Source organism: Pundamilia nyererei, unplaced genomic scaffold (assembly GCF_000239375.1).
Source record: "Pundamilia nyererei isolate P.nyererei 1_Seehausen unplaced genomic scaffold, PunNye1.0 scaffold00011, whole genome shotgun sequence".
NCBI classification, from domain to species: Eukaryota; Metazoa; Chordata; class Actinopteri; order Cichliformes; family Cichlidae; genus Pundamilia; species Pundamilia nyererei.
The window spans coordinates 4559997-4571113 of record NW_005187412.1 but is presented as its reverse complement, the minus strand read 5'-3'; the positions used below and the strand labels follow the sequence as shown (position 1 = coordinate 4571113).

The window sequence follows — 11117 nt, the reverse complement described above, 5'->3', positions numbered from 1 at the left end:
ACACAGCCAGGCAGACACACAAACACACACAAAAGCCTTAAAAGGCAGGCCCTGACAGAATCCTCATCATCCCTGCAACCTACAGCATGTCCCATCTCCATTTACCTGGTTATCCAGTTACCATATAGACTAAATAGACACAAACACACTTGTATCAACAGTCCTTATGGTTTTGTTCCTACACTGACAACATCTCAAGTGGTGTTTCCCAACCACGGCTGCAATGGTCAGATGGATACATCCTTAACCACATTTTTTAACCTTTTGACTAAATCATCCACGCAGACTGTTGAGTGGCCTAAACCACATGCCGTTCTGGGGAGTACAGGAGGCTTGAATGACTCTATCACACTTCCTTCCCTCCCACTGTGTCTGGCTGCTTTACTCATCAAGGTCCTGGCCTGTCCCTGCTGAGACAGATTGAAGAGGACACTAAAACTGCAGCTGTGATAAATGGTGACAAGCCTAAACGCTTCTACAAACAGGTATCTGCAAATTTCTATCCCGTGTGCTGTTTGGCTTCATTTTAGCAGCAAGGAAAGAGATAATCTGAGAAAGGTATGAGATGTGCTAAGAGAAGAGGAAAATATGGAGAGCTAAGGTGAAGCAGGGATATATATTCTTAAAGTCAAAACATAGGATCTTAAAAAAATGCAATCTAAATCTGCCAGATAAATTGGGTCAAGGCAAGCAAGCGCTTGCCATGTCACAAAAATACTACATATAAAACTGTGCTGAAAGGGTTGGCACCCACACAGACATTGTTTAAAATATTTAAAACATCTCTGAAACTTCTTACATTCAAAAGTAATTATAAAAAAAAAAACTACAACAACATAGCTATTTGTGACCTAGAACCAATTTCAGGCAATTTTTGGCATCTTTTTAAAATCATCAGATTAAGAAATTAAACAAAGCACAGGTCTGCAACCTGCAGCCTGTGGGTTCAAACTGAGTACAGGTATAAAAATTGCTAAATTACCACAAACACAGTCTTAACAGCAAGCTTACATGTCAGTACTTACACCTGATAACTACTGGGTGTACCTGTTGCTCAGCCCCTTTAACCACATGATTCATCTCTCTTGGGAAACAGTGTGACAAAATTTCAGAGAGAACAAGAGGACTTATAAGAAGAAGGAAATAAAAAAGCACTTGCGCTGATTCTCCAGAGAGCTAGCTGTCTGACCAAACCTAAACAGGAACCGTGAAAGGGCTTTAATTAGGGTCTGAGACCAAGATGCCAAGAACTACTGTAAAATAACTCGAGAGGTCATCGGTTCCTGTGGGACACTTCACCGGAAGAGAAAACAATCGCTGCAGTGCTTCACAAATCAAGCTTGCATGACAGGGCCAAAACACAAAAAAGGGGTTGTGTGAGGCACTTTTTATATCCTTTTTATATGCTCCTAGGTCTCGGATTTTTCCAGATCTTGTGTTGTAAGAGCAAAAAAGTAAAACATACAGACTACTGGAGCACACTGTGCCACCTTTTTCCTCAGTCTGTAGATTGATGGCTGATCTACTGCGTTCTCCGTGTGTGACACTTTCCACCAGTTAGATAAAGAAATGTACAATAAGCAGAAAATGGTAGAAACCTTAATAGAAATATTTGACTTTTTTAAAATAGTCATTCACTGGGTAAATATTTTTAAATTCAGATCTTTGTTTTTTCAAAATGTGGAAATATACTCTGCTTCAGTGCCTGATACCCTCATGACATACTCACAGCAAAAGCTAAGCAATGCTTTCATGCCACACAATTACATAAAGAAGACATTAACTGCCCCAAAAACTGATTCAATTACACATGAGTATGGAAAAATTTCAACTGTGCTGCTAAAGGCTTGTCAGCTGGGATTGATCCCCATAGACTCGGCATTCTCGTGATGCCTCTAACAATCACAAATTTGAGTTATTGTTTTTGTTTATGTTTGTCACATAAATTGCAGGACTTCTTGGTAAGTTCTTAAAGTCACCCAACAGCCACTGGCTTTCATGAACGACTATTTGTGGGCCTCAAAAAAAACACAAAACTATCCAGTAAAGAAGCAGAAATATAGCAACAGCCAGCAGCCCTCCAACCACAAGCGCACCTTACTCTGAGTCTACTTTGTTCAGTGAGGGGCTGAAAGAAGAGAGCAGCTTGCATGTGAGCAGTTGCCTGGCTAAAGGCCTCTGAAACGCTCCACTCCACTGAGCTGGACTAAGAATTAACTGATAATTACAACTAGAGCAGGGCGATATAACCAAAAATATTTATCACGATATACATTTGAAAATTTGCGATAACGATATAACTGACGATATAATTGACACTAGACAAAATACTTTACAACTCCACAACTTTATTATTGCAAAAAAAAAAACCATCAATGTATTTGCACTTAAACAAGCAGCTGTTTTTTATGTGCATTAAAGTTATATAAAATTTTAACAGTGCAAATTCCTCACTGACAGTTTAACCAAAAGGCATTTCCAGTGAAAATTGGCTGACATATCGTGAGCATAACAATGTATAATATCCACAAAACTTAAAAAGAGGTTATACACACACACGCACAATATGGTAATATTATGTTGAAGCACAGTACGTATCACTCCGCGAGGCTCCTGCGTAGAATAGCCGTAATGCTCCGACAATCCATCAAGCGGTGCGACTTCGTAGCTTAGCAAAGTCGTACTAAAACATTTGACAGATTTTCGAGCGCCGCGTACCACATAAAATCGTTTTGAGGTCAGTAAACACAACCAGAATTCATACATAAAGCACACGGGATTATAAGGGGCACTGTCGATTTTCAGAAAAATCAAAGGATTGATTTTAAGTGTGCCGTATTTTCCAAAAAAAAAAAAAAAACTAAGTAATGACGACGGCCCGCTAGCATGCTCTACCAAAAATAGTGCATTGTTGTGTATCTGATGGACGAAAGCTGCATGCAGACGTGGTCAAGGCCCCGACTATATTCTGGTGGCTGCTTCCTGAAGGATAACGTGCCGTGTCACAAAGCTCAGATCATCTCAAAATGGTTTGTTGAACATGGCAATGAGAACTCAAACACCCTCCATGGTCACCAGATCTCAACCCACTCCCGCAGGGATGTTAAACTCAGATTAAATTCTGGGCCACAATCTTTACACTTTGATCTTATGTGGGCTGCAGAAGTAAAACTACAGTTTCTCTCACTGTGAATACGTTTTACTATACATTTAATCAATGAACTATACACTCAATCTTAATGTAAGAAGAGAAGAGCATTTTCAACATTATTTCAGAGAATATATACGTGGTAAAGAAATGCTGCTGTGGTAAAAAGAAATTTGTCAGCATTACCTAAGCCATATGTGTCAAACTCAAGGCCCGCGGGCCAGATCATTTTATATGGATTTATTATTACTGTTATGCATGGCCCGGCAATATGAGGTGCTAATAACACACAAACAACAGATCCCATAATGCAGTGCTGCAGCCTCCTTTTCGAATGCTAGGCTACCCAGGAACATTCCCGCGTCAATCAAGTCAAACTTCTGTTATTGCAAAGCTAGCCCTCACAACGGCGAAGAGAAAAGTTGATTCTGAAAACAGCCTTTCAGCACCGGTGGGAGGCTGAATATATGTTTACAGACATTGCTGGTAAACCCGTGTGTCTTATTAGTGGAGCTAATGTGGCTGTAATTAAGGAATTTAATTTAAGACGGCACTACGAGACAAAACGTCAGGATAAGCTGAAAAACCTAAATGCAGAGCAGAAACTACAGAAAGTAGAAGAGCTAAAGAAGAATCTGACATTTCAGCAGACGTTTTTCACCAGAGCAAAAATCACAAAGTGAAGCTGTTGTGAAAGCAAGTTTTATAGTAGCAGAGGCCAAATCAGCCCGGCCATTTACCACTCTAAAGTGCTGCATGATGAAGGTGTGCGACGTCTTGAGTCCAGTCAAAACGCAGATTTTGGCAAATGTCAGCCTGGGGAGAAATACGATTGCTGATCGGGTTTGTGAGATGGCCACTGATTTAAGAACACAGTTGTGTGAAAGAAGCAAAACCTTTATTGCATACTCTCTTGCTGTGGATGAAAGTACAGACATGATGGGCATTGCGCAGCTGGCCATCTTCATCCGTGAAGTGGAAATATTGGACATTAAATTGATTCACGGGACAACGACAGGAAAAGACATTTTTTAAAAAGTATGTCAAAGTGTAACCGACATGAAACTGCCCTGGGACAAACTTGTTGGACTTACAACAGATGGAGCACTGGTGTTGTGCGGTGAAAAAAAGTGGACTAGTCGGCGGGATGCGAGTAAATATACAGGAGGAGAACTGTACCGGTGAGTTAACAGCATATCACTCACTTCATCATACACCAGGAAATGTTGTGGTAAAGTCCTAAAAATGGAGCATGTAATGATCACCGTAATGCAAACCGTAAATTTTATCTGAGCTAAAGGTTTAAATCACTGTCAATTTCAGTCTTTTATGTGGGAAATAGATTCAGAATTTGCCGACATTCCTTATCATACAGAGGTCCGTTGGCTGAGTTGGGGAAAAGTTCTCAATCGAGTTTTTGAGCTCAGCAAGAAAATCTGTCAGTTCATGGACATGGCATGTATGATGCGGTGAAGGCATTTCAAGTGAAGCTATCACAAATGCACCAGTACAACTTGCCTCACTTTCCCTATTGACAAGTAATGTTGAACCAAGTCAGCGCAACAGTGTTCCCAAATGCGCACTTTGCTGATAAACTGAGTGCACTGAGTTCGCACGGAGCTTTGGTGACTTTGAAGCACATAAAGAGAATTTCAAGCTGCTTCGCAACCCATTTATGTGGAAACTGCACCTGTGCAGATTCAGATGGAGCTGCAGTGTAATGGTACACTCAAGGCAAAGTACAACACTGAATGGCCCGCCCAGTTTATTAGTTCCATTCCTGAAGCAATCCCCCAGCTCCGTCTACACGCGGCTCGAACCTTGTGTATGCTTTCTTTTTTTTTTCTGGGGTTTTTGGCAGCATGTTCATATTTCTAACTTGCATAATTTTGACAGGATATATTTTTATGAAGAGCAAAATATTTAAAGTTAAAGTTTATTTTTTAAAGTTTATTTATTCTGGAATAATATTCCTGTCTGTTTTTATTCATATTTATGTTTAAAAAAACATTGTTTTAGTGTGTTCAATAAATGTTTATCTTGTTTGGCCCGCAACCTAAAGTGTGCAATGAGTTTTGGCTGTAAGAAGTAAATGCGTAAAATTACAGAAATTAAAAGGTAAAGGGAGAGTCGGGCTCTATCCTAGCAAAGTTAGGATAGAGCCTAACAAATAAAGTGTCAGACAGTCTTTAATGGGCTACAGGAAAAATAAAATACAGCTTTTAGAACAATAGATTAAATGTAACTAATGTACTACTGACCTACCAATTTCTGGAAGAACTGAAAATGTGCACAAAAGCCCATCCTGTTATAAAGATATGCGATGGCATTTATGAGGGTATTACTCTGAGCTATGGCGCAGGTTGCACAGCAACACTGCAGTTAAACTGTTATATTGTAAACTATTGCACAGGGCAGTAACTGATTGTCAAGTTTTGCAAATGCTGTTGGAGTGATTAAAAAAATAAACAACGAACCACAATTTCAGGTAAAAAATTTTAATTGCAGTTCGAATCTCAGATTAACAGTTAAATGTGGCCATGAATCATTCATGTTTTCTTAAACATTTGGTCATTTAATGTTAAAAATATTAAAATAAAGGAACCCAATTAAAAGCAACTATTATGGGGAAAAACAAATAGAGAGTCGAAACAGCTCCACTGAACGTTTGGTTTTTTGTTGTTTTTTACTTTAATCTGGTAAATTAATTACTTTTTGAGAATTTTAAATGACTGGTCTCTACTTCACTGGTTGACTTATTTTACAAGAAAAGTAAGTATCACCCTTCACAAATGACTCCATTACATCAGTGATGTGGAGCCTCATAATTCACTCATAACATATAATTAAGGTTGTTAAACAGTTCAAGATACTGAACACAAAACATACATTAGATTAATTCTAGAGAACACTTCACAATAATTTAGCACGACAGCAAATAGACAACATGATGATAAGCATTTCATGTGTATGTGTGAGACAAACTGGTGGCTCTGGTATATTAATGGCCAACAAAGCATGGTGGATGACTCATTTTAGTATTGAAGTACTTAATCCACCAACTAGTTGGTGGGTAAGCTACCAGGCTAACAGCTGTAGTTCAAGTCCACCCACAGGACAAGAGATCTACTGGAGAGGCAGCTGAATCCAATCATTTAACATCCACCATATTACCTAAGTGCCACCCCTAAGCTGATTTCCCAGACTGTCATTTGCATATCACCTGCCACAGATTAGAGTCATTTTCAAGGATGTGGTCTCACATCCTTTTGAGTTACCCTAAAACCTCTTCCAGTTATCTCTCTTTGACATTATAGAAGACCAGACACTTAAGTAAAAAATCTGAAACCCTGAGTTTCTTGTAGAGGTTTGAAGAGAATTTCTGAAAAATCTCTGAACGTTTGAAGCTTTGCAGGTGGAGGACGGAAATAGGTATACCAATAAAGCTCAGTGTTAAGAACTCAGAGAGGATGTTGATATTCTTCCATCCACAGCTCATCCTGTTTGGAAGCAGGAACTACTTACTGGCTCCTTTCACCTCTGCTGACCAAGAACAAAAGTATCATTCAGTTAAAAATGGATTGAGGGCACCAGTGGTGAAGTCGGCAAGCTCTACCAGCAGAGTGCAAGACCCATGACGCCACCCCTCCATTCGCCTCCCAAGTCTCAGGCACCCTCACACTATGAAAGGACCTAACATTACTGAGATATCAGCTCTAATAATGCCTCTATGCTTGCTTAAAATACACACGTTTGTGCAGACACTCTAGCAAAAGAGAAACCTATGTGGACACTCTGTGACAGGTACACTACAAGAGTGTTTGCCTTGTCACTGGCTGAGGGGCCTCTTCTTCCATCTGTTTTTCTGTGACAGGCCTGGTTCCATTATAGAAGCCAAAACTCAAGCCCCTGTGGGCTGAAGGTAAGAGTCCACGCCAACAATGTCATATGATTTATTGTAAAAATGCGTTGTCTCCCATTACCACGTTTATTTTTTCCTTCATGACAACGATACACTATTCCACAACATTGAGATCATTTCCTTACCTTTGGGCACTGAATCTGCTGCTGTGAGCGAGCACACTTGTGTTTGTTTCTTCACACACCTTCTTTCCTGATGCTGGAACCCACCAGCCTGGATATAAAAGGTTCTACTTTTGGAGTGTTTCTGATTCTAAACACATGATAAACAAATGGCCCTTACTGTAGTGACAAAATGCTCATATGAGACATTTCCTTTACACTTCAGCGGGCCATTGTGGGTGTATTAGCCCTGAGAGAAGGAGCCTTTGCAGCTGCAATATGTCTCACTAATCCATCATGATCCCTAACCCCCCCTTGCTCCACATACAAAAGACGGAGAGAGTAAGAGAGGACAACTAAAGTTCAAGAGACCAGGAAGGGGAAAAAAGAGAAGGGGACAAGCAACCTTTCACATACTTTAAGTCTCAAATGAATACATTAAGCGGTTTAAAATGTGTCACAGAGCATTTAGATTGCTATGAGTAGGACAAACTATGAGAACCAAAGACACCACAAGCTCGCAAACAACACAGTGTTTTCCTTTTTGGCATAAAACTAGTCAACAGAGTAGCATGGAGAGCAGCAGTGTTTTTCTGTGAAAACACTGCACCATATTGTAATTCAGATGTCATAATACAGTGGTGAACCTTTTATTTTGTTTTTACCCAGAGGAGCAAGTATGCCGAGAGGTTCAGCTGTAAGCCTCATGCGCCATGCAACCATTTTCCCTCTGTTTAGTTCACCTCACACCTTCAACAATGGGAATTTCAAGTGGTACACTGTCCATTCTGGTGCAGCAGGGCTTTGGCCGCCATTCTTAGAAGGCAGCACAGCAGCACAGAGGTTTCAACAAACAAGCCTCTACACTTTTCTGAAAGTCGCATGCACTTTTGCACATTTAACAAGGCCCAAACTCAAAATGGCTGTTCGTATGTGTGAAGCTCGAGTGTGTTTTTCACGCGGGAACTGGCAGAGTCAGTGACTAAAGAGTTACTTTAGTTTGTGATTAACCCAGAAGTTGTGACACAATCTTTTTCTTCGTGGGCCAGTCATCAACTGTATCTGCACTGCTCCATAAAAGACCAAACCTACCTGGTCTCTATTTGCTCAACTTGTTGTAAAAATGAGTGCAGCAGTTAAACATAGCCAGACTTGCTGTGAGAATGTGATAAAGGAACAGGCTTGACTCCTTATTTTATTGTTTCAATCTTACAGTAGAGGGAACAAGACACTGCTGGCTACCATCCATGCATTACTCACCCAAATCTAGCCCTATTTGTGATCACAGCACTTGGTGCATTACTCGGTGATTCAGTCATTTTTCCCACAAAAACCTTTAGAGAAACAGTTGGATAAGTTGTGGCTTTACCTGGAGGATTTATTTTAAATATATTTTTCATACTTGTGTGTACATGTCAGGAGCTAAACCAATGTTTAAATATAATATTTCCACATAGACTATCCATGCAGTCTGCACAGATGACAAAAGACAGAGAGAGTAAGACGGAGGTTACCCATGGTTCAGGTAAAGCAAAAATCAAGAGAAACTTTAACTGTATTTGGCCCCTAAATGGACAGTGGTTTTGTAGCGCTTTTCTACTCAATTTGAACACTCTAAGCGCTTTCTTACAACAAGCCTCATTCACCCATTCATACAAACACTTTTAACTTTTAACCCACCATTCACCCCTGACTGATGCATCGGGGAAACTCTGGATTCAGTATTTTGTGGGATCCAGGGATCGAACCACAAAACCTTCCAATTTACCTCCTGAGCCACAGCCACCCCCCTGGAGAACATTTCATTGATCATGGCAAAAGTCAGACATCACGGAGTTCAAATGTACTTTAAAAAGGCTTCCTGAAGCTGGGCAGTATTTAACCATAACAATCGTAAATAGGTAAATATGTGTATTTCATTTCTTTGCAGTGTGTTTTCCTTTTTCCTTTATGTTGTCATGCACCATAGACGACAGTTTTGCATTAGATCAAGTATTGCAGAATCAATGTATCGTGGGAAGCTTCATAGTAGCATCATAAATCTTTCACTTCTCAGTGTCTACTGCTTTCACTCTATGATTAGTAGCAGATATTTTCTCATAAGGAACCACTTTTAGTAGCAAACCACGCAAAAAGTTTCAACCTGTGCTTAAAAATGACTTTATTCACCTCTTCTGGAAACAGTTTATACAGATCCATCTATCAGCTAATCAGTTTTAAATAATAACTGATAATCTAGTTAATTATTAGCTGCAATCATTACACATGTCATTACAACATTAATGGAGGCTGTGCTGCTATACTGATGCTATAATAGTGATAAGTCCTGAAGATTCAGCTGTGTATAGTTTGTTTCTGAACTATGCCAGGCTTTTGAGTGTTGTGATGCTTTAGATAACAGGTCAGCCTTTGTAAGTCCGAAATCCTAAAATCCACGGCAGGACATTCCCTCCATCTGCACTAAAGTTTACCCGGTGATGTTCAATGGCCATCACTCACTTACGTCGTAAACACAGTACAGTAAACGATGAGGCAGGTTTTAAGTGTGCAAATAGCTTGTGTTTCATCATAGATGCTTGGTTGTCACTTACAGGTAGTAGGTGAAAGTACTGAGCCCGGTTGGGACGGCGGTCAGCCCTCTCCCGGAGCAGTCTGCACCCCCATCTTCATCGCAGCTGCATGAGAGCGAACAAACGGCCGTCGACTGCCCTTGACCGGTGGCACCGGGGCGAAGCAAACACCACCAACAGACCCAAAACAGATCCACACGCATTTTCTCCTCTTCGGTTCAGGTGGAAGCGACGGTAGAGGGGGGAAGAAGTGGGGCCTTTGTTTGCGGTTTAATCTACTCCGGACGTCGTCTTCTTCTCATGTGGTTTGGTAGGTTGTGAACCATGAAGAGGTGAAGCCTAACCGACGCTTTTCAAAACAAAACCCCAGCGGTTCAAACACTTCATACATTCACAACCCCGACCACAGAAAACAAAAAGCAAAAAAAAAATGTACCCACAAAAGCGTTTAGCTAGCTCAAAACACAAACACTGCCTTCGAAGACGGCCAGTTTACCTTGGTGGGAAACATTTCTCAACCCGTGTGTCGTATTAGTCCGTGAAAATAAAAGTAGCTCTGCTGGCGACAGGAGCGGTAGCGTACCTTGCGTTTTTTTTGCGTTTTCGCTGTCCCATTAAATAACCCCCCCTCTGTAAAAGAAAAGAAGAAGAAAAACACTAGCAGTGCTTGTTAGTGCGTCGCTGAAAGGCTGGTCCGGGGGGCAGTCAGGTCCTCAGCTAAACATAGCGGACGTTTGCGTCCCGGTTTGTTTCCTTGCGGGAGATCACCGTCAGTTTTCAGCCATTCCTCACGTTCCTCTCCTCTGCTCCTGACATCAACAGCATGCTTGTAGCTCGGCAGGCACCCTACCGGACAACCTGCAGCACTGGGCCCGGCCTGTGTAACACTGAAACCTGCACCACCGCATCAGGCAGCCAACCACTGCACACACACACACACACACACAAAAGTCAGGTAAAAGTGCTCACACATGCATGGAGGACCAGTACGGCTGCAAATTTTCTTGCATGATTGTGCTGCTGTGCATAGCCAGCTGCTTCTTCAGCCTTTCAATTGTATATAAGCATGAAAACTTCTCAAGAGTAATCGTGCAGTAAACATGTGTGAACATGCGCGCAACATGCATTAATGTACTTTAATGGTTGTTACATGCACAGTTAGTTCATGATGCAAATACACAACCCAGTCTTATATATGTAGTTTTACATTATATTTAAGATAAGATATAAATTATTATACAGGTAGAACATCTCTGAATAATCATCACCAATCCAAAAGATTGTTTTTTAAAATAATTTCAAATTCAAATTTTATTTGTCACACACACAACCATACACAGTATGACATGAGGTGAAATGGTTGTAGCTGTGCAATG

General features: G+C 40.7%; 1 protein-coding gene across 2 annotated transcripts in view; it reads right to left on the bottom strand.

Moving 5' to 3' along the window:
• lgr4 (leucine-rich repeat containing G protein-coupled receptor 4) overlaps positions 1-10640 on the bottom strand; it is a 29944-nt gene extending 19304 nt beyond the window's left edge. The window contains exons 1-2 of one of the 2 annotated variants that reach the window (XM_005724266.1): positions 10238-10640; positions 9763-10090 (exon numbers count right to left, since the gene is read on the bottom strand). In XM_005724266.1, the coding sequence (XP_005724323.1) occupies positions 9763-9944 (182 nt within the window). In that variant the 5' untranslated portion in view covers positions 9945-10090; positions 10238-10640. Of the gene's footprint in view, positions 1-9762 lie in introns of both variants that reach the window. The other variant, XM_005724265.1, reaches the window with a different exon arrangement.
• Positions 10641-11117: the final 477 nt, after the last annotated feature.